The sequence below is a fragment of the Oncorhynchus keta genome, chromosome 1, assembly GCF_023373465.1.
Source record: "Oncorhynchus keta strain PuntledgeMale-10-30-2019 chromosome 1, Oket_V2, whole genome shotgun sequence".
Taxonomy (NCBI): Eukaryota; Metazoa; Chordata; class Actinopteri; order Salmoniformes; family Salmonidae; genus Oncorhynchus; species Oncorhynchus keta.
This window is the reverse complement of record NC_068421.1, coordinates 91,365,331-91,391,750: the sequence shown is the minus strand read 5'-3', so window position 1 is coordinate 91,391,750 and position 26,420 is coordinate 91,365,331. Positions and strand designations below refer to the sequence as shown.

Below are 26,420 nucleotides of genomic sequence, written 5' to 3'. Positions count from 1 at the left end.
TCATTCTACGAACAACAGAATACACACATTCCCCATATTTTATTATTTCCATTTAAGGCACATTGTCCTTGACAGGTGAGGCAATCTGGGTAATCCTGACAAAGTAAACCCCTGATTACAACATCAACACACACACACACACACACACACACACAGAGCTCTTCGATAGACATATAATAGATAGGATCATTAAAATATGAGAGTAAACAGACTCCTAATAATCACATCCTTCATTATTAACCCAATCTCATACATGCTGTACATACAATACACACCCTGCAGTGTCTTCCTGATCACTAATTACTGCAATGTCTCTGGGTTTTCTCTTCTCCTTCTTGGCTCTGCCTTTTGAAGAAGACTTATAAACTTATAAAGTGGCAAGTGGTCAACCATTGCTATTCTATTCACGTCCCTGTGTGCTGTGACCATTAAAACATCACAACTGATGATGATGATGATAGAAGTTTCATATAGTTGATTGATTGGAGTAGTATTAGAAGGTTAGTTTGGGTGCCAGTCTTCCTGCTCAACTCCCTATGGAATTGTGACACAGCCCCTCTGCTCTATGCTCTCCTCTGCTGCCACTGGCAGGACCAGGTGGGAGATACGGCTCCACAGACCACTGAACTTGTCCAGGTCCATCAAGTCAAAGGCGGCCGGCTGGTCAGAGGAGAGGAACTTGTCCTGCAGGTGGTCATCCACCATCTCCTCCACGGCACTCAGTCCCAGGCTGGCCGGCAGCTCCTCCTCACCCCCCAGCAGCACGGTGAAGATGAGCATGGCCTCTTTGTAGGCTGCATTCTCGTGGTCACAGTAGCGGTAAAATATGATCGTGGAACCCGGGGGCAGCTCCTCAAAGCGATGGATGACGGCTACGGATCGGTTTCCCTCGAAGGCTTCCCCCAGCTGGGTGTCGATGTCCAGCTTGACCAGGTCGCTGTCCTGGCCAGCCTTGCTGGCCCCGTCGATGTGGATGGAGGAGGCGTTGAGGGCAGAGGAGAAGGCGGAGGCCAGATGCAGGGCAAGGCAGTGCAGCGTCTTCTCCCCCCTGCGTCCTGCTGTCAGCATCAGGCTGACTGGCTCCGTGGGCCGGGCCGTCTGGAGGTGCCTCTCCAGGTGGATCCTGCTCCTCCTCCACAGCTCAGAGCGCTGCCCGGGGAAAGCCACCTCCACCTTCTTCAATGCTCTGTGGAAGGTCTCTGTTCGGTTGAACACTGTGTTCTCAGGGGAAGACTTAGGGATGAAGCTCACAGCCACAGCCACCAGCAACACAAGCCCAGTGAGCATCGAAATTGTCCCATAACCTGTAGAAAAAGCAGAAACAGGCTTGTTATTTGTGGTTCTGATTTCCATGGTTTAGAATTCATCATGAGGGAGATATATATATATTTTTAAACACTATAGCCTATTTCCTTGAATTGCAAGTGCCACATCAAATCAGTCAGAGACTACCTAGTGTCTAAGTCGCTCTGGATAAGAGCGTCTGCTAAATGACTTAAATGTAAATGTAAATGTACTAACCAATGAAAACAGAAAGGAAGTGGCAGTCTTACGGGATGGATATTCACCTTCTTTAGTAGCCCTCTGGTATGTGATGAGGAGTGGAGTCTGGGGCTCTACAGCTCCATCCTTATCTTCCTCTTCAGAGCCTCTCTCACTGCTCTCCACTTGGGCAGTGGTGTTGTTCTCCTCTGGATCACAGCCTGGCTGTTCCATCACTGCAGCAGAAGGCCCCGTCTCCTTTTTTACTAGAGTTACAGGAAACACAGAGGATGAACACAACAAGCAGTGCCTCTGCATGTTCAAGTATTGTGATGGCAGCATCATGTTATGGGTATGCTTGTCACCAGCAGGGACTAGGGAGTTTGTCAGGATCAGAAGAAATATGAATGGAACAAAGCCCAAGTAAAACATTAAGAGAAAAACCCACCTCAGTCTTCTGAAAACTAAAACTATCCCAGGCTTAGAATTAAACTAAATATATTGCCAAGGACACACCAGAATGGCTTTCCAGTAGGTTGAGTGTTCCAGTCTCAGTCCTGACTTAAAATTGCTTGAAAATCAGAGACAAGTTTCAATATTGCTGTCCATCAATGATTCCTAACCAATTGAACTGAGCTGGAGCAAATTTGACAAAAACTATGGATACACACAGTGTAAAAAAACTATTAAGAACACCTGCTCTTTCCATGACAGACTGACCAGGTGAAGGCTTTGATCCCTTATTGATGTCACCTGTTAAATCCACTTCAGTCACTGTATCAATACTAGGAAGATGTTCTTAATGTTTTGTGCATCACTGGTTTTGGACATGAGGCCGTAGCCAATATGCACATCACATACACTTTGTCATGTAGGATATTTTTTAAATGTAGGCTACATTAAACCTGTATTTAAACATGATTCCAATGTTGGCCTCACTGATCCAATTCTGATCCTAGAAATTCCTTGAGATTGTGAAGTGATTTCTTTTTTACATATCCATTTGGAAAACTGAAATCTATATTTTTTGGGGTCCGACAATTTTAATAACTTGTCCTGGAAAGAGGACAAGTGTTAATGTCAAGACCTGCATTAAGACAGAATCAGGTAATTAGATGGTACCATTGTTTGGGGGAGAAACATTCCACTTTTCTCACCTTCGGTATCAAGATCCTCCAAGTTCTGGCTCGAGATGCACACACTTGATGTATTTGGGGGTAAAGAGGAATCCTGGTTCTGGTTGCTCTGCTCTGCAGGAGTATCTATATCTGCAGTTCTCTGCTCTGCCTGAGCATCTTTCTCTGTAGAGTGGCTCTCACTGCTCTCCACTTGGGCAGTGGTGTTGTTCTCCTCTGGATCACGGCCTGGCTGTTCCATCACTGCAGCAGAAGGCCCAGTCTCCTTTTTTACTAGAGTTACAGGAAACACAGAGGATGAACACAACAAGCAGTGCCTGGTGAAAGTATACTCACCTCTTGCACCTCTCTGATTCAGAGGGGTTGGGTTAAATGTGGAAGATACACGTCAGTTGTACAACTGACTAGGTATCCCCCTTTCCCATTTTACTGCCATCAATTTAAATAACAAAAATAGATTAAATTAGATGTTTTTCCTACCGATCTACACAACCTACTCCACATTTTCAAAGGTAAAGAAATGATAGATTTTAGACGGAGATGTCTTGATTGTGTCTGTCTTTATACCCCAGAATTCATACTTGGCGGAGGCATCGTTGGCAGCCATTACAGAAGTAAATCATTTTGAATAAGATTCTACCAACCTCACACAACTCTTAGGGCAACATTCAGCGTACAAAACATTACATCTAAAAAAGGGATTACATTTGATTGTTTTACCCTACAGATCTACTCCACATTCACAAAGTGAAACATAATCCACTCCAAATAATCCATTCTGTTTGCAACAAAGCCGTTAAGTAATACTGCAAGACAACACTGAAAAGACATTTACTTGTTGGCCTAAATTACAAACTAGATTGGGTCAAATCCAATACAACAGAGTAAAACCCTCTGCATGTTCAAATATTGTGATGGCAGCATCATGTTATGGGTATGCTTGTCACCAGCAGGGACTAGGGAGTTTGTCAGGATCAGAAGAAATATGAAAGGAACAAAGCCCAAGTAAAACATTAAGAGAAAAACCCACCTCAGTCTTCTGAAAACTAAAACTATCCCAGGCTTAGAATTAAACTAAATATATTGCCAAGGACACACCAGAATGGCTTTCCAGTAGGTTAAGTGTTCCAGTCTCAGTCCTGACTTAAAATTGCTTGAAAATCAGAGACAAGTTTCAATATTGCTGTCCATCAATGATTCCTAACCAATTGAACTGAGCTGGAGCAAATTTGACAAAAACTATGGATACACACAGTGTAAAAAAACTATTAAGAACACCTGCTCTTTCCATGACAGACTGACCAGGTGAAGGCTTTGATCCCTTATTGATGTCACCTGTTAAATCCACTTCAGTCACTGTATCAATACTAGGAAGATGTTCTTAATGTTTTGTGCATCACTGGTTTTGGACATGAGGCCGTAGCCAATATGCACATCACATACACTTTGTCATGTAGGATATTTTTTAAATGTAGGCTACATTAAACCTGTATTTAAACATGATTCCAATGTTGGCCTCGCTGATCCAATTCTGATCCTAGAAATTCCTTGAGATTGTGAAGTGATTTTTTTATACATATCCATTTGGAAAACTGAAATCTATATTTTTTGGGGTCCGACAATTTTAAAAACTTGTCCTGGAAAGAGGACAAGTGTTAATGTCAAGACCTGCATTAAAACAGAATCAGGTAATTAGATGGTACCATTGTTTGGGGGAGAAACATTCCACTTTTCTCACCTTCGGTATCAAGATCCTCCAAGTTCTGGCTCCCCTGACCACTTGATGTATTTGGGGGTAAAGAGGAATCCTGGTTCTGGTTGCTCTGCTCTGCAGGAGTATCTATATCTGCAGTTCTCTGCTCTGCCTGAGCATCTTTCTCTGTAGAGTGGCTCTCACTGCTCTCCACTTGGGCAGTGGTGTTGTTCTCCTCTGGATCACGGCCTGGCTGTTCCATCACTGCAGCAGAAGGCCCTGTCTCCTTTTTTACTAGAGTTACAGGAAACACAGAGGATGAACACAACTTGGCGGAGGCATCGTTGGCAGCCATTGCAGAAGTAAATCATTTTGAATAAGATTCTACCAACCTCCCACAACTCTTAGGGAAACATACAGTATACAAAACATTACATCTAAAAAGGGATTTGATGTGCCCCTGGTGACTCGTTGGGCAGGTCGCACCACCCTCTGGAGAGCCCTGCGGTTGTGAAAGGTGCAGTTGTCGTACCAGGCAGTGATACAGCCAGACACATTGGTGCGGCCTGCCCAACGAGTCACCAGGGGCACACTGCCTGCCCTCCAGAACAACTACAGCGTCCGGTGTCACAGCCAAGAGGATCAAGGACCCGAGCCACCGCCTGTTCATCCCACTACCATACAGAAGGCAAGGTAAGTACAGGTGCATCAATGCTGGGACAGAGAGACTGAAAAACAGCTTCTATCTCAAGGCCATCAGACTGTTAAATAGTCCGCCCAGTACCTTACCCTGAACTTTAGTCCCTGTCATTAGCCGGCTATCAACCGGTTACTCAAACCTGCACCTTAAACACTGCTGTCTTATGTACTATTGTAAAGTGACTGTTCTACTGGATGTCATAAGGTGAATGCACCAATTGAATGCAAGTCGCTCTGGATAAGAGTGTAAATGTAAATGTAAATGTCCCTGTCATTAGCCGGCTATCAACCGGTTACTCAAACCTGCACCTTAAACACTGCTGTCTTATGTACAGACATGGAACACTGGTCAACTTTAATGTTTACATATTGTTTTATCCACTTCATATGTATATACTGCATTCTACTTAACTTTTGCTGTCCATATACTATTCTAGGTGTTTTTCCAGATTTACTACATATTCAATCCACATACTGTCTATAAATCCACCCCCCCCCACACACAAACACACACACACACACACATTGATCGTTCTTAATGACATTCTTTGACTTTTTAGATTGTGTTTGTTGTGAATTGTTAGATATTAGTTGACTTTTGGAGCTAGAAACACAAGTATTTTGCTACACCCACAATAACATCTGCTAAATGTGTATGCGACCAATACAATTTGATTTTGGAAATCATGATCGATAAGAAACGGGTCAATTTAGAACTGAACAAAAATATTTTAAAAAATCACAACATGCAACAATTTCTAAGATTTGACTGAGTTACAATTCATGTGAGGAAATCAGTCAATTTGAAATAAATTGGTTGTGGAAATCATTAGGGCCTAATCTGTGGATTTCAAATGACTGGGAATACAGATTCGCAACAGGTGGTCACAGATACCTTTAAGAAAAAAGGTAAGGGTACCACTTGCCAGGTGGTAGCAGAGAGAACGGTCTATGACTTGGCTGGCTGGAGTCTGACCATTTGTAAGGCCTTCCTGTGACACCGCCTGGTATAGAGGTCCTGGATGGCAGGAAGTGCCTTGCGGTTGGATGCAGAGCAGTTGCTATACCAAACGGTGATGCAGCCAGTCAAGATGCTCTCAATGGTGCAGCTGTAGAACTGAGGATCTGAGGGCCCACGCCAAATCTTTTCAGCCTCCTCAGGCTTGTTGTTAAGTTAGGTAATTGGCACCAGGCGTGTCCATACAGACTTTCCCTAGTTAAAGTTCACCCCATTCATAGAAACTAACTACCTTTAGTGCCTATGATGAAGGCATCTTCTTCCCGAGTTCTGTTAACAGCCCCAACGCTCGGTCTGAACGTTAACACGCATTGCTTGAGGTACAGTTTTGGAAACATAAGTGATAGATAGATAGATAGATAGATAGATAGATAGATAGATAGATAGATAGATAGATAGATAGATAGATAGATAGATATGAAAGATGTGTGTATCCTATCAGCAATAAATAATTTTTCCTAAAACAAAGGTTAAATTACTACACCATATCTCCATGTTACAGCGTGTATACAGAAGACAGGCAGAAGACAGAGGCAACCACCTGTGCTAATCAGCTATCTAGAATGCACCTGTGCTAATCAGCTATCTAGAATGCTCCTGTGCTAATCAGCTATCTAGAATGCTCCTGTGCTAATCAGCTATCTAGAATGCTCCTGTGCTAATCAGCTATCTAGAATGCTCCTGTGCTAATCAGCTATCTAGAATGCTCCTGTGCTAATCAGCTATCTAGAATGCTCCTGTGCTAATCAGCTTTCTAGAATGCTCCTGTGCTAATCAGCTTTCTAGAATGCTCCTGTGCTAATCAGCTATCTAGAATGCTCCTGTGCTAATCAGCTATCTAGAATGCTCCTGTGCTAATCAGCTATCTAGAATGCTAATCAGCTATCTAGAATGCTCCTGTAATCAGCTATCTAGAATGCTCCTGTGCTAATCAGCTATCTAGAATGCTCCTGTGCTAATCAGCTATCTAGAATGCTCCTGTGCTAATCAGCTATCTAGAATGCTCCTGTGCTAATCAGCTATCTAGAATGCTCCTGTGCTAATCAGCTATCTAGAATGCTCCTGTGCTAATCAGCTATCTAGAATGCTCCTGTGCTAATCAGCTATCTAGAATGCTCCTGTGCTAATCAGCTATCTAGAATGCTCCTGTGCTAATCAGCTATCTAGAATGCTCCTGTGCTAATCAGCTATCTAGAATGCTCCTGTGCTAATCAGCTATCTAGAATGCTCCTGTGCTAATCAGCTATCTAGAATGCTCCTGTGCTAATCAGCTATCTAGAATGCTCCTGTGCTAATCAGCTATCTAGAATGCTCATGTGCTAATCAGCTATCTAGAATGCTCATGTGCTAATCAGCTATCTAGAATGCTCATGTGCTCATCAGCTATCTGGAATGCTCATGTGCTAATCAGCTATCTAGAATGCTCATGTGCTAATCAGCTATCTAGAATGCTCATGTGCTCATCAGCTATCTGGAATGCTCATGTGCTCATCAGCTATCTAGAATGCTCATGTGCTCATCAGCTATCTAGAATGCTCCTGTGCTCATCAGCTATCTGGAATGCTCCTGTGTGTAATGAAAAGATGCCAGAAACATGTGATAAAAACTGTCAGCTGCAACTGTGTTAAAGATTAGACTTGATTTGTTGAATTCATTTAAGCCTGTTAAAACAGTGTACAGTAAGTGTATATTTAGCATTTGTGAAATTATTTTGATGTGATATAAAAGTAAAAGGCTTCATGTTTCTAGAACCGTATCACAATTGAGAATCGATTCAAGTTAGTCATATTATTTTGCCAGAGCTAATCTACCTCTGAAAATAACAATGTCCTTGGACCAAGGAGTAACGCAGCAGGCACGCCTATACTCTGGTTTAAAGATGTAATGTCACTTTTTGGACGACCCAATAAAATACACATAGAGAGAAGTGTGTTATAGATCTGTCAGTCATTGAACGCAAGTTTAGGAAGCGGTATATCTGTTCTATGCTTCCCCGTTCTTAGAGATTCTTCGGGATTTTGACAATAAAGCCCTTTATCTACTTCCTCATAAAATGAACCATGGATGCTGTTTGAAGGTAGTTGTTAACTAGCTTCCTTCATACTGGATGCAGACACAAAAGTGGTAACCATAAATTCATCTGACATTAGGGAAGTAGATAAAGGCCTTAAATGGCCAAAATCCCGAAGTGTCCCTTTAATTTTTGTTTTGCTCTTTTACTTAGTTTTATACATCAGCTTCAAAAAGCTGAAAATACAATATTTTTTGATACATATTTCACAACGGTTTAGATGGTGCGATGATTCTGTACACTTAGTGCTTGTTTTGTCACATAAACTTAAATTAGGCAAACTGTTAGAATTTTAGCAAACAGAAAATGGCGGAACGATTTCTGTTTACCTGAAGTGATATTAAGTTAGTGTTGCTAGCTCTTAGTATAAACACTTGTGGTTATTTAACATAATTGTTTGCATTTCTATAGTGTTATGAGTATACTTACCCACTGTATCGCCTTCCTCAGATAAATATCCGCTTTAAATGTGCCTCTTGGTCCAGAGGAGCAATAGGAAATGTCGCAGAATGACCGCTTATAGCCGGAACATAGATTCGTTAGCTATTTTTTTCCAACGAAATCTATGGAACGTGTGACTTATTTCCGGTGTTCTGTCGAAACGGCCCTCCAAGAAATCGCTTTTGAGAACGATGTAGCTAGCTAGTCTAAATATTTCATTTGCGCTATACGGTATAATTTGTAGTGGAACCATGGATCCTAAGATTTTACCAAACAACCCTCCTCAACCAGCGAGGAGGTTGGGTCGACAAAACATTTGACGAATGTTTTGTCAAAAAGGCAGCTACATAATTCCATCTACACTGAGCAAAAATATAAACGCAACATGCAACAATTTCAAAGATTTTATAGAGTTACAGTTCAAATGAGTAAATCAGTCACTTGAAATAAATTAATTAGGGCCTATTCTATAGATTTCAAATGACTGGGGATATACAGATATGCATCTGTTGGTCACAGATTGATAGTAAAAAAATAAATAAGTAGGGATGTATATCAGAAAACCAGTCAGTATCTGGTGTGACCAACATTTGCCTCATGCAGCGCCACATCCGGTTGTTGATTGTTGCCTGTGGAATGTTGTCCCACTCCTCTTCAATGGATGTGCAAAGTTGCTGGATATTGGCGGGAACTGTAGCACACTGTTGTACACGATGATCCAGAGCATCCCAAACATGTTTAATGCGTGACTGTCTGGCGAGTATGCAAGGCATGGAAGAACTGGGACATTTTAAGCTTCCAGGAATTGTGTACAGATCCTTGCGACATGGGGCTGTGCATTATCATGCTGAAACATGAGGATGTCGGTGGATGAATTGCACGACAATGGGCCTCAGGATCGTGTCACGGTATCTCTGTGCCATCGATAAAATGCATTTGTGTTTGTTGTCCGTAGGTTATGCTTGCCCATACCATAACCCCACCATTCCCCATGGAGCAGTCTGTTCACAACGTTGACATCAGAAAATCTACTCAACCACACGACACCATACACACTGTCTGCCATATTCCCAGTACAATTGAAACTGGGATTCATCAGTGAAAAGCACACTTGTCCAGCAGGCCAGGAAGGTGAGCATTTGCCCACTGAAGTTGCATAAGATGCTGATCGGCAGTCAGGTCAAGACCCTGGTGAGGACGATGAGCATGCAAATGAGCTTCCCTGAGACGGTTTTGTACAGAAATGAATTGGTTGTGGAAACCCAGAGTTTCATCATCTGTCCGTGTGTCCACCCCCCCACCAAAATAAATAATATATTTATTATTATTATATATATACAGTACCAGTCAAAAGTTTGGACACACCTACTCATTCAAGGGTTTTTCTTTATTTTTTACTATTTTCTACATTGCAGACTAATAGTGAAGACATCAAAACTATGAAATCACATATGTAATCATGTAGTAACCAAAAAAGTGTAAAACAAATCAAAATATGTTATTTGAGATTCTTCAAAGCAGCCACCCTTTGCCTTGACAGCTTTGCACACTCTTGGCATACTCTCAACCAGCTTCATGAGTAATGCTTTTCCAACAGTCTTGAAGGAGTTCCCACATATGCTGAGCCTTTGGCTGCTTTTCCTTCACTCTGCGGTCCAACTCATCCCAAACCATCTTAGTTGGGTTGAGGTCGAATGATTGTGGAGGCCAGGTCATCTGACGCAGCACTCCATCACTCTCCTTGGTCAAATATCCCTTACACAGCCTGGAGGTGTGTTATGAGTCATTGTCCTGTTAAAAAACAAATGATAGTCCCACTAAGCGCAAAGCAGATGGGATGGCATATTGCTGCAGAATTCTGTGGTAGCCATGCTGGTTAAGGGTGCCTTGAATTCTAAATAAATCACAGACAGTGTCACCAGCAAAGCACCATCACACCTTCTCCATGCTTCACAGTGAGAACCACACATGCAGAGATCATCCGTTCACCTACTCTGTATCTCACAAAAACACGGTGGTTGGAACCAAAAATCTCACATTTGGACTCATCAGACCAAAGGACAGATTTCCACCGGTCTAATGTCCATTGCTCGTGTTTCTTGGCCCAAGCAAGTCTCTTCTTTTATTGGTGTCCTTTAGTAGTGGATTCTTTGCAGAAATTCAACCATGAAGGCCTGATTCACGCAGTCTCCTCTGAACAGTTGATGTTGAGATGCGTCTGTTACTTGAACTATGTTCAATGTATGCACACATGACTGTAAGTCGCTTTGGATAAAAGCGTCTGCTAAATGGCATATATTATTATTATTATTATTATTATTAACTATGTGAACCATTTATTTGGGCTGCAATCTGAGGTGCAGTTAATTCTAATGAACTTATCCTCTGCAGCAGAGGTAACTCTGGGTCTTCTTTTCTTTTGGCGGTCCTCATGAGAGCCAGTTTCATCATAGCGCTTGATGGTTTTTGCAACTGCACTTGAAGAAACTTTCAAAGTTCTTGAAATGTTCCGGATTGACTGACCATGTCTTAAAGTAATGATGGACTGTTGTTTCTCTTTGCTTATTTGAGCTGTTCTTGCCATAATATGGACTTTGTCTTTTACCAAATAGGGCTATCTTCTGTATACCACCCCTACCTTGTCACAACACAACTGATTGGCTGAAACGCATTAAGAAGGAAAGAAATTCCACAAATTGACTTTTAACAAGGCACACCTGTTAATTGAAATGCATTCCAGGTGACAACCTCATGAAGCTGGTTGAGAGAATGCCAAGAGTGTGCAAAGCTTTCATCAAGGCAAAGGGTGGCTACATGGAAGAATCTCAAATATAAAATATATTTTGATTTGTTTAACACTTTTTTGGTTACTATATGATTCCATATGTGTTATTTCATAGTTTTGTTGTCTTCACTATTATTCTACAATGTAGAAAATAGTAAAAATAAAGAACCTTGAATGAGTAGGTGGGTCCAAACTGTTGACTTGTACTGTATATATTTTTTGAGCTCAGTCCAGCTTTAAACTTACTTATGAAAGTTGTAATAGTAGAATGCATCGGGTATTGCATCATCAGTTCTTCTTTCATTGTTAGTCAATGCATGCACCTTAGAGAGCTATTTATAACTTGCCTGAAATATCCAGATCAACTAGCCCATTTCAGCTTATGTTAATTTAGTTTTTTTAGCCCATAGATATTGTTGTAATTTTTTTTCTCTCACTCAAATAGTACATGAATAGACATTACGCATGTATAGAACTGCAAGAAAATTTGCTTTAAAATTGCAATATTTTCTTTGCAGCCCATGACAAAATGTGTCAAATTGCAGGAAATAAGCTTTAAACATGAACAATTCTCTCCACCAACAATAGGGGTGTGAACAGTTTGTGTCATGAACAGTGCGTGTGCCCATAGATGTAGCCGTGGCGCGGGGGGGGGGGATGTTCTCCATTGCTGGAATGAGGGCCCAAATAAAATTTTGCAATCCCCTGAGCTAACTGTTTCCGCTAACTTGTCTAGATACACACCCGCAATCAAAATTGGATATAACGTAAAAAATCATGAAATAAAAAAATATGCTATCTCTTCATTAGCAGTCATTAAAAGTATTCACATGGTCCTCATTAATTAGCTTAACCCGGCGCTAATGTTACTCATTAATTAGCTTAACCCGCCGCTAACATTACTCATTAATTAGCTTAACCCGGCGCTAATGTTACTCATTAATTAGCTTAACCCGCCGCTAATGTTACTCATTAATTAGCTTAACCCGGCGCTAACATTACTCATTAATTAGCTTAACCCGGCGCTAACATTACTCATTAATTAGCTTAACCCGCCGCTAACGTTACTCATTAATTAGCTTAACCCGCCGCTAATGTTACTCATTAATTAGCTTGTTGAAGCTACATACCTAGCTAAGAATTTCGTGTTTCAATTTAATTTGTTATGAGTTAGCTAGTAGCTAGCTAAGTTAATGGTTAACCAGTCAAAAATGTGGAAGTTGGCAGTCAGAGATATAAATATATATATATATATTTGTGAGAAGGATATATACATATATATAGATAGAGAGATATATACTGTATATAGAGATATATGTATCCATCTTGGATGTAATGTTTCGCTTGCGTTATTGTCATTCACTAAACTCCTTTTCTCACCTTCGCCAGCAGTTACTGTAAAGTTGACACCCACAGATCCGCTGAAGAAGAGGAGGGAAGAGAACAAGATCCCATCCTCACCTGTCGATGGCCAAAGCAGAGTTACAAAGAAAAAGCCATATCTCAGACTGTCCAATAAAAATAAAAGATTAAGATGGGCAAAAGAACACAGACACTGGACAGAGGAACTCTGCCTAGAAGGCCAGCATCCCGGAGTCACCTCTTCACTGTTGACGTTGAGACTGGTGTTTTGCGGGTACTACTTAATGAAGCTGCCAGTTGAGGATTTGTGAGGCGTCCGTTTCTCAAACTAGACACTAATGTACTTGTCCTTGTGCTCAGTTGTGTACCGGGGCCTCATTCCTCTTTCTATACTAGTCAGGGCCAGTTTGCACTGTTCTGTGAAAGGAATAGTACACGGTTGTTCGAGATCTTCAGTATCTTGGCAATTTCTCACATGGAATAGCCTTCATTTCTCAGAACAATAATAGACTGACAAGTTTCAGAAGAAAGTTATTTGTTTCTGGCCATTTTGAGACTGAACTCACAAATGCTGATGCTCCAGATACAATGCAAATTAATTATTTGAAAATCATACAATGTGATTTTCTGGATTTTTGTTTTAGATTCCGTCTCTCACAGTTGAAGTGTACCTATGATAAAAATGACAGACCTCTACATGCTTTGTAAGTAATTGTTAGTTAGATTACTTGTTGGTTATTACTGCATTGTCGGAACTAGAAGCACAAGCATTTCGCTACACTCGCGTTAACATCTGCTAACCATGTGTATGTGACAAATAAAATTTGATTTGAAGTAGGAAAACCTGCAAAATAGGCAGTGTATCAAATACTTGTTCTCCCCACTGCACATATTTATTACAAAAATAAATATCTGTCCTTCACTGAGAGAAGGGGTCAGAGATTATATCAGTGTCCGAACCATAGACCGTATTGAAAACGGGAAACAAGCGTTTCCCAGAAATGACTTTAGTCTGGAATGTTCTTTGTTAAGAACTTCCTCCTAACCTCTGTGTAGTGTGTTGATTAACTACCCAGGAGACTTTCTATCTTATAGTCACACCCTGATATAACCCCCCTCCCAGATATGGTATGACAAACTCCTGTCTCTTCCTTCCTTCTCTTGATATGCTTGATAGAGGGGATCTCCAGCTTTCCTTCTCAGTGAGGCTGTTTCCCTGTTGATTAGGTTGTTGAATTAATGTCATGATAGTCTCATATATTAAATCTACTCATTTACCTCAGATCTCAAAAGAGTGTTTTAGTTGTTTTGTCTGACCATGAAACAAGCCAAACAGATATTTTTTGCATTACTCCTTTTCCTGTTAATTCAAATTAGGCCAGACATAAAAAAAAATGTATATTATTTGCATATTTTCATACTTAGAATATGAAAAATGATAATCTGTGACATCTGGAAGGTTATCATTTGTAGACAAAAGTTAACTATTATTTATTTTTTACTAAATTGCCAAAAAGTTGAACAAAATCACAGCCATTGTTATTCTGTTTGTTATATCAGTCAATCCCTGTCAATTGTAATGTTTTGTCTATGGATTCAAGTATCAGCAGTAGAATTCTCTCAATGTTCAGCACAAGCAGACAACTGATTGTGTTTATGTTTGGGTCAGTGGAGTCTCCTTAGAGGAGAAAGGGGAGGAACATCCTCCTCACTGAATTGCATACATTTATTGCCACCGGGGCCCACTGGTGTAACTGCTAAACTGCTTTCTGACTGTATACTGACTGTGCTGTGTGATTGGTAGCGGATTTACTAACGCGATAGTTCTAGTAGCTATATTGACTATGATGTGACAACGATATAGGCTGTGTGTAGCAGTTATAGCAGTCACGTTATGAGGTTTTGGCTTGGAAAGTGTTTTTTTTTTTTTGCCTGGTCACAGACAGCTGATGTGTTGTGCACTGAAGTCCACAAGCGAAGGGAAAGGTGATAGGTGGAGAGCGCTTAGAAAGTTGTGAGAAGGAATTATAAATACAACGAGCAAAGTGATCGTGCTGTTTTGAAAAGTGAACTGTGTATTCATTCCGCTGATTCTGTTGAAAAACTTTTCTTCAACGTAAGCAAACGGAACGGGATAAAATACATTCTATTAATCACTAAAGTAAATATTAGGCTACTTATTCATATAGCATGCATGACTTTTCAAACTCAATGAAAGACCTACATCTACGTGGTTTTGAGTAAAGCCAATTTGACAGGAGGAGCTCTAGAAAGATGCCTGAGTTTCCGAGTTGGAAGACCGTTCACAACGATTTTCCCCAGTCGGTTCAGATCTATATTGAACAAAAATATAAACGCAACATGTAAAGTATTTGTCTCATGAAAATAAAGATCCCCGAAATGTTCCATACTTTTTTAAAGGCACACATAGCCTATATATCAATACATACACACAATACATACATACACAATACATACAAACTATCTATGTCAAATAGGGGAGAGATGTTTTTTGAAACCAGATTTGCTGTTTATTTGATCAATATGAGATGGAACAGAGTTCCATTCAACAATGGCTCCATATAATACTGTACGCTTTCTTAAATTGTTCTGGATTTGGGGACTGTGAAAAGACCCCTGGTGCATGTCTGGTGGGGTAAGTGTGTGTGTCAGAGCTGTGTGTATGTTGACTATGCAAATAATTTGGGACTTTCAACACATGAATGTTTCTTATAAACATCAGAAGTGATGTAGTCAGTCTCTCCTCAACTCATAGCCAAGAGAGACTGGCATGCATAGTATTTATATCAGCCCTCTGATTACAATGAAGAGCAAGACATTCCGCTCTGTTCTTGGTCAGCGGGAGTACACATTGTTGGATTCCTTAACGGAGAAAATAAATCTATATTTTAAGAACGGAGCATTTTCTACATTCAAACTGAACCCCTGCAACTGGACACTGACATTTTGAGAGTCCGGTCTCCCCAAATTGAGGACGAAGACCTCATCGCTAAGGTTGGTCGAAAATTTGATGTGCTACACCAAGCAGTACATATCCTGTAACTCCCAGTAATATATGCCACAAATCTTTGGTTAAATCACATTATCTGATGTACCAACCTGTAGCTAATAGAACTGGTGGTCATGATGAAATTGCCATTCACAAAGAAACATACAGTAAGACAACACAGTATGATCAGTGTAGTAAAGTTCAGGGAATACTTGTAAAGCTGTGGAAGGAGTGTTATCATGATCTAACTGCCATTCCCGAGTCATCTGCTTGAAATCTAGCATAATGTCTAATCCCGAGAGAAAGAGAGAGAGAGAGATACAGAGAGAGAGGGAGAGAGATACAGAGAGAGAGAGAGAGATACAGAGAGAGAGAGAGAGAGAGAGAGATACAGTTCACGGGATACAATTCCGCTACAATGACACACGCAGGCAAAGGAATTCTGTTTCTGTATCTAGACTCAACTAGAAATCAAGGATGAAGCCAGGCACCACACTGTATTGTCTGTTAGACAAAAAGAAGATTATAATTTATACTCTATTGTACTTTGTGAACGACAGTTGAACTGTGCCAGCATAACATCAACATTATAGTAGACTAGATGAACATGCATACATGTGCACAGGCACAGAGATTACATTTACAACAATATTTAGCCTAATAGAAAGAAATGTGGCATAACCCTCAAGCTTTGCACAGTGACCAGACTGTACAAATGTACCTATGTAGGTAGGCAGACAGTATCTACCTACAGCCATGTCTATTAAGCATGCTTAGGCAAATATTTGTGTCATAAAACCAGCTTCAGTTTCAGAGATTTACAACACTAAATTGTTGTATTATTGTTTCTTATCACTGGTTGCTAGTAAACGTAGCTAGCTAGCTAGCTAGCTAGCTTGATATACATGTTATTTACATCTGTTTGGAATCCTATCTTGCGTCATGCCTATAATTTTGTGAGACTGAAATGCATCCACGATCATAATCATAACCAACGTCAACCCTCGTCAGTTATGCTACATAGTTAGCTCGTGAAAAATAATTTACAGTTGCTGATCTTATACGTTTGCTAACAAGTGATAAATGTGAGTCGTGGCGCATAACAAGTTAGCAGGCGCCAGGCTAACTAGCTAGCCATCTAGTTTGCTGGGAAACATAGCATTTGGTGGCTGGTTGTAACATTGTAGCTCTCTGTTTAATAGCCATATCTACTAAAAAGAGAAGAGGTTTTACAATTGAGATACTAAAGATTTTTAGTCATAGATATGGATACCGGTAGTTGTTTAGCTAACTTAGCTAGCTACCTAGCTAGCTACATAGCTAAGTTAGCAAACAGAAAAATCATTTGATTTCTCCCCACTGTAACACAGTAGTATGTTAGCAATACACAATATGGGTTTCAGTAGATAAACTAAAGTTAGCTAGATAGCTAGGCAGGTAGGTGGCTTGCAGGAAAAATAACTTACTTAGCTAGGCACCATATTTGTCATCTGCCCTCTACAGCATTGACTGTAGCTGAGCTTCTAACATTAGCTAAATCCAACTCAAATTGTTTCAAATTCTCTTTGCTATATTCCGTTGGAAAGTCACCAAGTAGCTAATAGAACATTAAAAAAAGTGCCCCATCGTCAAATTAGTGTTGATGAGAGGCGTCACTTGAAGCCATTGCGTCCGGTCAGTTTTTTTCAGTTTTGCCCAAAGGATTGTGTTGTTCGTGTTCGCCTCCTTTTTTAAAAGAAAGCCTGACTTGGGAGAGGGAGAGGGAGAGGGAGAGGGACGGGGCCAGAGCACAAAGCACAAAGCATCGCCCACCTCAAGTTGTAGTCTTTCAGAGACTGGACAAAATGTGTCTGCTTGTATATTTAGCAATGAATCCGCTGATAGAAACATTGCTGAAAGATATCCAAAGGCTCTATCGAACAAAGGAAAACCATATCTACACGCAGGAAAATCCACATCAATACACCGGAAGCCGTCATAGGGTGTATAATTCAGCGAGCGAAGCCCAGACCTGCCTTCCTCCTGGGCCATTATGTGTGAAACACATCTCACTGTCCTAGAAATGCCTCAGACATGATGAAAACAGGCCCATATTCCCCCAGGGTGAAATTCCCCTTAAGGATGCCAGGATATGAGAATGACAACAGAAAGCATAATAAATTAGAACAAAGAAACGTACAAAAGTCTCCACAGCCTCAGAACAAGCAGTTAACCAACCAACCGTCTGAGGTCAAATACCCAGCTATATCCTATACATACATGGAGCCCTACCCAGCTATATACTATACATACATGGAGCCCTACCCAGCTATATACTATACACAGCCTGGTTCCTCTCTAGGTTTCTTCCTAGGTTTTGGCCTTTCTAGGGAGTTTTTCCTAGCCACCGTGCTTCTACACCTGCATTGCTTGCTGTTTGGGGTTTTAGGCTGGGTTTCTGTACAGCACTTTGAGATATCAGCTGATGTACGAAGGGCTATATAAATAAATTTGACATACATGGAGCCCTACCCAGCTATATACTATACATTTTTTATTTATTTTTATTTCACCTTTATTTAACCAGGTAGGCTAGTTGAGAACAAGTTCTCATTTGCAACTGCGACCTGGCCAAGATAAAGCATAGCAGTGTGAACAGACAACACAGAGTTACACATGGAGTAAACAATTAGCAAGTCAATAACACAGTAGAAAAAAAATGGGCAGTCTATATACAATGTGTGCAAAAGGCATGCGGAGGTAGGCGAATAATACAATTTTGCAGATTAACACTGGAGTGATAAATGATCAGATGGGCATGTACAGGTAGAGATATTGGTGTGCAAAAGAGCAGAAAAGTAAATAAATAAAAACAGTATAAAAACAGTATGGGAATGAGGTAGGTGAAAAAGGGTGAGCTATTTACCTATAGACTATGTACAGCTGCAGCGATCGGTTAGCTGCTCGGATAGCTGATGTTTGAAGTTGGTGAGGGAGATAAAAGTCTCCAACTTCAGCGATTTTGCAATTCGTTCCAGTCACAGGCAGCAGAGTACTGGAACGAAAGGCGGCCAAATGAGGTGTTGGCTTTAGGGATGATCAGTGAGATACACCTGCTGGAGCGCGTGCTACGGATGGGTGTTGCCATCGTGACCAGTGAACTGAGATAAGGCGGAGCTTTACCTAGCATGGACTTGTAAATGACCTGGAGCCAGTGGGTCTGGCGACGAATATGTAGTGAGGGCCAGCCGACTAGAGCATACAAGTCGCAGTGGTGGGTGGTATAAGGTGCTTTAGTGACAAAACGGATGGCACTGTGATAGACTGCATCCAGTTTGCTGAGTAGAGTGTTGGAAGCCATTTTGTAGATGACATCGCCGAAGTCGAGGATCGGTAGGATAGTCAGTTTTACTAGGGTAAGCTTGGCAGCGTGAGTGAAGGAGGCTTTGTTGCGGAATAGAAAGCCGACTCTGGATTTGATTTTTGATTGGAGATGTTTGATGTGAGTCTGGAAGGAGAGTTTGCAGTCTAGCCAGACACCTAGGTACTTATAGATGTCCACATATTCAAGGTTGGAACCATCCAGGGTGGTGATGCTAGTCGGGCATGCGGGTGCAGGCAGCGATCGGTTGAAAAGCATGCATTTGGTTTTACTCGCGTTTAAGAGCAGTTGGAGGCCACGGAAGGAGTGCGGCATATGGCATTGAAGCTCGTTTGGAGGTTTGATAGCACAGTGTCCAATGACGGGCCGAAAGTATATAGAATGGTGTCGTCTGCGTAGAGGTGGATCAGGGAATCGCCCGCAGCAAGAGCAACATCATTGATATATACAGAGAAAAGAGTCGGCCCGAGAATTGAACCCTGTGGCACCCCCATAGAGACTGCCAGAGGACCGGACAGCATGCCCTCTGATTTGACACACTGAACTCTGTCTGCAAAGTAATTGGTGAACCAGGCAAGGCAGTCATCCGAAAAACCGAGGCTGTTGAGTCTGCCGATAAGAATTTGGTGATTGACAGAGTCGAAAGCCTTGGCGAGGTCGATGAAGACGGCTGCACAGTACTGTCTTTTATCGATGGCGGTTATGATATCATTTAGTACCTTGAGTGTGGCTGAGGTGCACCCGTGACCGGCTCGGAAACCAGATTGCACAGCGGAGAAGGTACGGTGGGATTCGAGATGGTCAGTGACCTGTTTATACTATTTGTTGACTTGGCTTTCGAAGACCTTAGATAGCTCAGTTGGTAGAGCATGGCGCTTGTAACGCCAGGGTAGTGGGTTCGATCCCCGGGACCACCCATACGTAGAATGTATGCACACATGACTGTAAGTCGCTTTGGATAAAAGCGTCTGCTAAATGGCATATATTATTATTATTATTATTATTATTATTATATAGGTCTGTAGCAGTTTGGGTCCAGGGTGTCTCCTCCTTTGAAGAGGGGATGACTGCGGCAGCTTTCAATCCTTGGGGATCTCAGACGATATGAAAGAGAGGTTGAACAGGCTGGTAATAGGGGTTGCGACAATGGCGGCAGATAGTTTCAGAAATAGCGGGTCCAGATTGTCAAGCCCAGCTGATTTGTACGGGTCCAGGTTTTGCAGCTCTTTCAGAACATCTGCTATCTGGATCTGCTATCTGGATCTACATACATGGAGCCCTACCCAGCTATATACTATACATACATGGAGCCCTACCCAGCTATACTACCCATATACTATACATACATGGAGCCCTACCCAGCTATATCCTATACATACATGGAGCCCTACCCAGCTATATACTATACATACATGGAGCCCTACCCAGCTATATACTATACATACATGGAGCCCTACCCAGCTATATACTATACATACATGGAGCCCTACCCAGCTATATCCTATACATACATGGAGCCCTACCCAGCTATATACTATACATACATGGAGCCCTACCCAGCTATATACTATACATACATGGAGCCCTACCCAGCTATATCCTATACATACATGGAGCCCTACCCAGCTATATACTATACATACATGGAGTCCTACCCAGCTATATACTATACATACATGGAGCCCTACCCAGCTATATACTATACATACATGGAGTCCTACCCAGCTATATACTATACATACATGGAGCCCTACCCAGCTATATACTATACATACATGGAGCCCTACCCAGCTATATACTATACATACATGGAGCCCTACCCAGCTATATACTATACATACATGGAGCCCTACCCAGCTATATCCTATACATACATGGAGCCCTACCCAGCTATATACTATACATACATGGAGCCCTACCCAGCTATATACTATACATACATGGAGTCCTACCCAGCTATATACTATACATACATGGAGTCCTACCCAGCTATATACTATACATACATGGAACCCTACCCAGCTATATACTACACATACATGGAGCCCTACCCAGCTATATACTATACATACATGGAGCCCTACCCAGCTATATACTATACATACATGGAGCCCTACCCAGCTATATACTATACATACATGGAGTCCTACCCAGCTATATACTATACATACATGGGGCCCTACCCAGCTATATACTATACGTACATGGGGCCCTACCCAGCTATATACTATACATACATGGAGCCCTACCCAGCTATATACTATACATACATGGAGCCCTACCCAGCTATATCCTATACATACATGGAGTCCTACCCAGCTATATACTATACATGGAGTCCTACCCAGCTATATACTATACATACATGGAGCCCTACCCAGCTATATACTATACATACATGGAGTCCTACCCAGCTATATCCTATACATACATGGAGCCCTACCCAGCTATATCCTATACATACATGGAGTCCTACCCAGCTATATCCTATACATACATGGAGCCCTACCCAGCTATATCCTATACATACATGGAGCCCTACCCAGCTATATACTATACATACATGGAGCCCTACCCAGCTATATACTATACATACATGGAGCCCTACCCAGCTATATACTATACATACATGGAGCCCTACCCAGCTATACCCTATACATACATGGAGCCCTACCCAGCTATATACTATACATACATGGAGTCCTACCCAGCTATATACTATACATACATGGAGCCCTACCCAGCTATATCCTATACATACATGGAGTCCTACCCAGCTATATACTATACATACATGGAGCCCTACCCAGCTATATACTATACATACGGAGCCCTACCCAGCTATATACCCTATACATACATGGAGCCCTACCCAGCTATATACTATACATACATGGAGCCCTACCCAGCTATATACTATACATACATGGAGCCCTACCCAGCTATATACTATACATACATGGAGCCCTACCCAGCTATATACTATACATACATGGAGCCCTACCCAGCTATATACTATACATACATGGAGCCCTACCCAGCTATATACTATACATACATGGAGCCCTACCCAGCTATATACTATACATACATGGAGCCCTACCCAGCTATATACTATACATACATGGAGCCCTACCCAGCTATATACTATACATACATGGAGTCCTACCCAGCTATATACTATACATACATGGAGCCCTACCCAGCTATATACTATACATACATGGAGCCCTACCCAGCTATATACTATACATACATGGAGCCCTACCCAGCTATATAGTATACAGCTATATACTATACATACATGGAGCCCTACCCAGCTATATACTATACATACATGGAGCCCTACCCAGCTATATCCTATACATACATGGAGCCCTACCCAGCTATATCCTATACATACATGGAGTCCTACCCAGCTATATCCTATACATACATGGAGTCCTACCCAGCTATATCCTATACATACATGGAGCCATAACCAGCTATATACTATACATACATGGAGCCCTACCCAGCTATATACTATACATACATGGAGCCCTACCCAGCTATATACTATACATACATGGAGCCCTACCCAGCTATATCCTATACATACATGGAGCCATAACCAGCTATATACTATACATACATGGAGCCCTACCCAGCTATATCCTATACATACATGGAGCCATAACCAGCTATATCCTATACATACATGGAGCCCTACCCAGCTATATACTATACATACATGGAGCCATAACCAGCTATATACTATACATACATGGAGCCCTACCCAGCTATATACTATACATACATGGAGCCCTACCCAGCTATATACTATACATACATGGAGCCCTACCCAGCTATATACTATACATACATGGAGCCCTACCCAGCTATATACTATATACATAGCCCTACCCAGCTATATACTATACATACATGGAGAGCCCTACCCAGCTATATACTATACATACATGGAGCCCTACCCAGCTATATACTATACATACATGGAGCCCTACCCAGCTATATACTATACATACATGGATATACTATACATACATGGAGCCCTACCCAGCTATATACTATACATACATGGAGCCCTACCCAGCTATATACTATACATACATGGAGCCCTACCCAGCTATATACTATACATACATGGAGTCCTACCCAGCTATATACTATACATACATGGAGCCCTACCCAGCTTGCACTGAACCAGTACTGCAATTAAATTGAGGGTAGGCTACACAACTGGAAGTTCAGATAAATGCTTTCAAACATGATAACTATTGGTAAACAGTTTCACACAACATCAATGGCATAATAATAGCCCTCAATACATTATTCATTATCATGATATTCAATAGATACAGCACTAGGCCTTCCTTTTGAACTTGGCGGTTCCCACACAACATTCTAAATACGAGCACACTGAATTCTTGGGGTCAAGAACAACAGAGCTACTCCCCTCAATGTTTGACCTTTCAACGACCCCTAGAGACTTCATCACACCAAGCTCTTTCTTGAGTACCGGGACCAGCCGCTCTGTTATACTGTACATTCTCTGGTGAACTTGAGTGGAGTGTTTCAAATCCAAATCAAATCAAATCTGGTGAACTGGAGTGGAGTGTTTCAAATCCAAATCAAATCAAATCTGGTGAACTTGAGTGGAGTGTTTCAAATCAAATCAAATCTGGTGAACTGGAGTGGAGTGTTTCAAATCCAAATCAAATCTGGTGAACTGGAGTGGAGTGTTTCAAATCAAATCAAATCTGGTGAACTGGAGTGGAGTGTTTCAAATCCAAATCAAATCTGGTGAACTGGAGCGGAGTGTTTCAAATCAAATCAAATCTGGTGAACTGGAGTGGAGTGTTTCAAATCAAATCAAATCTGGTGAACTGGAGTGGAGTGTTTCAAATCAAATCAAATCTGGTGAACTGGAGTGGAGTGTTTCAAATCAAATCAAATCTGGTGAACTGGAGCGGAGTGTTTGAGTGGATCTTGTGCTCCACCAGTGTAGTGTAAGCTGTCTTTTCTGAAAACAGTTCAGTACAGTTCTCTCTTTCCTTTGACCTTTATTTAACTAGGCAAGTTAGTTAAGAACAAATTCTTACTTTCAACGACAGCCTAGGAACAGTGGGTTAACTGCCTTGTTCAGGGGCAGAACGACAGATTTTTACCTTGTCAGCTCAGGAGATTTTGATCTTGCAACATTCAGGTTACTAGTCCAAAGCTCTAACCACTGGGCTACCTGCAGCCCCAGTTGGAGATGGCCTCCAACTCCTTCTGCTATGGAGACAAATTAGACAAGTCCAGATCTTCAACTGTTTGATTAGACTTTGAAGGGAAGAGCTGTTCAATTTCGTCTTCGTCTTCCTTCACTGCCCCCGACAAACAGTTGCTGACTGACAGGAACATCTCTTTACCTCCATTCTTTCAGTGGATTGACATGGAAAGTCTGTTTTTGTCTTTCTGCGCGCCGGCATTTAAATTTCACAGGTGGAAGGACGGACCCATATTGCAAAGGACTTTAAAGGGCAACTGCCATTGGGCTAACCGATTGATTTCTAAGGTAGGTAAGAGCAGCACAACCTGTTGTCCTGGCTCAAAGACCCTTTCTTTATCTTTCTTGTCAAACCAACCTTTTTGTCTCCATGTTTCCATGGCTGTCTTTTCTCTCCATTTGCAGTACGTAGTTGAGGAATGCATTCTGGCTCTGGGATCTTTGGCTTGTCCCAGGTGTTTATGAGGACATTCGGGGCTCCTCTGACCTGTCTTCCATACAGGAGTTCGAAAGGTGAGTATCCAGTGGATGCTTGGGGAACCTCTCTGTATGAAAACGACAGGTAAGGCAGCCAATGGTCCCAGTCCTTTCCATTTTCTGTCACAAACGTTCCCAACGTGGATTTCAACGTCTGGTTGTACCTCTCCACAAGACCATCTGTCTGTGAGTGGTAGGGAGTGGTCCTAATACATCTGTTACCTAATAGATACCTTAGATAAGAAGGTTGTACCTAGATCTGTCACAATTGCTTGGGGTACACCACATCTCAATTTTTACAGAAGACGGACGGAAGACAAAGGCAACCACCTGTGCTAATTAGCTATCTAGCATGCTCCGAACACCTGTGTGTAATGGAAGAAGGCCGCCTGAAACGTATTTTCACTGAAAAATACTGGCGGCGGCAACTGTGATAACGATTAGATTTGATTTGTTTAATTAGTTTAAGCCTGTTAAAACTGTGTACAGTAAGTGAAATATTTAGCATTTGTGAAATAATTTTGATGTGATATTAAAGTAAAGGGCTTTATGTTTCTAGAACCGTATCACAATTGAACATGGATTCACATTTAGATGGAGTATTTGGCTGTATTTTACCAGAGCCAGTCTACCTCTGAATATAACACAAGGTCCTTGAACGAAGGAGTAACGCGGTAGGCTCCCCTACACTCTGCCTTAAAACTTTACTATGTCACTTCTTGGGTGACCCGACCAAATTCACATAGAAATGTGAGTTATAGATCTGTCACAAATTGAAAGCAAGTCTAAAAAGCTCTAGATCTGTTAAATTACATTTAAGTGTTTTATTGAACCTTTATTTAACGAGGCAAGTCAGTTAACAAATTCTTATTTACATTGATGGCCTTCCCCTGGCCAAACCTTCCCCTGGCCAAACCTTCCCCTAACCCGGACGATGCTGTGCCAATTGTGCGCCGCCCTATGAGACTCCCGATCACGGCCGGTTGTGATACAGCCCGGGATCAAACCAGGGTCTGTAGTGACGCCTCTAGCACTGAGATGCAGTGCCTTAGACTGCTGAGCCACTCAATGTGAGCTATTGCTATGCTTCCTGTTCTTAAAGGGATGCTTCCAGGATTTTGTCAATGAAGCCCTTTATCGACTTCCCCCAGAGTCAATTGAACCCGTGGATTCCATTTTAATGTATTTTTCTTGGAGTTTGAAGGAGATTGCTAACTAGCGTTAGCACAATTGCTGACTAGTTTCCTTCATACTGGATGCAGAGACATAAAAATGGTATCCATGAGTTCATCTGACTCTTGAGAAGTCGATAAAGGACTTAATTGCCAAAATCCCAAAGTAGCCCATACAATTTCGGTTTTGTACACAGCTTCAAACAACTGTAGATACAATTTTTGGCTTATTGAAAATATATTTAACACCGGTTTACATAGTACCGTGGCTCCCAAACTGTGGAGTCGGCAAGGGGGTCCCCTAACGTTATTCATATAAACCCTGTAGTGGTAATTTACCAGCATTATTTGCATTTCTATAGTGTTATGAACATACCCACTGTATCGTATTCCTCAGATAAATACCAGCTTTGAATTTGCCACTTGTTGCAGAGGAGC

At 41.6% G+C, this 26,420-nt stretch overlaps 1 protein-coding gene across 1 annotated transcript; it reads right to left on the bottom strand.

The window, feature by feature from the left end:
* Window positions 1–20: 20 nt before the first annotated feature.
* Window positions 21–26,420, bottom strand: LOC118374432 (torsin-1A-interacting protein 2-like). The gene is made up of 6 exons (XM_052465550.1): window positions 26,359–26,420; window positions 12,706–12,786; window positions 4,357–4,605; window positions 2,640–2,891; window positions 1,554–1,748; window positions 21–1,304 (listed from the first exon to the last, which is right to left on the bottom strand). The coding sequence occupies exons 3-6, from the start codon at window positions 4,571–4,573 to the stop codon at window positions 535–537; spliced, it is 1,434 nt and encodes a 477-aa protein (XP_052321510.1). The 5' UTR covers window positions 4,574–4,605; window positions 12,706–12,786; window positions 26,359–26,420; the 3' UTR covers window positions 21–534.

Excerpts from the sequence above, each read along its gene's own strand:
- LOC118374432 (XM_052465550.1), bottom strand. The coding sequence starts at position 4,573 with ATGGAACAGCCAGGCCGTGATCCAGAGGAGAACAACACCACTGCCCAA. Across the intron at positions 2,892-4,356 it reads GGAGGATCTTGATACCGAAG|TAAAAAAGGAGACTGGGCCT; the intron begins GTGAGAAAAGTG and ends CTGTAACTCTAG. Across the intron at positions 1,749-2,639 it reads GGAGGATCTTGATACCGAAG|TAAAAAAGGAGACGGGGCCT; the intron begins GTGAGAAAAGTG and ends CTGTAACTCTAG.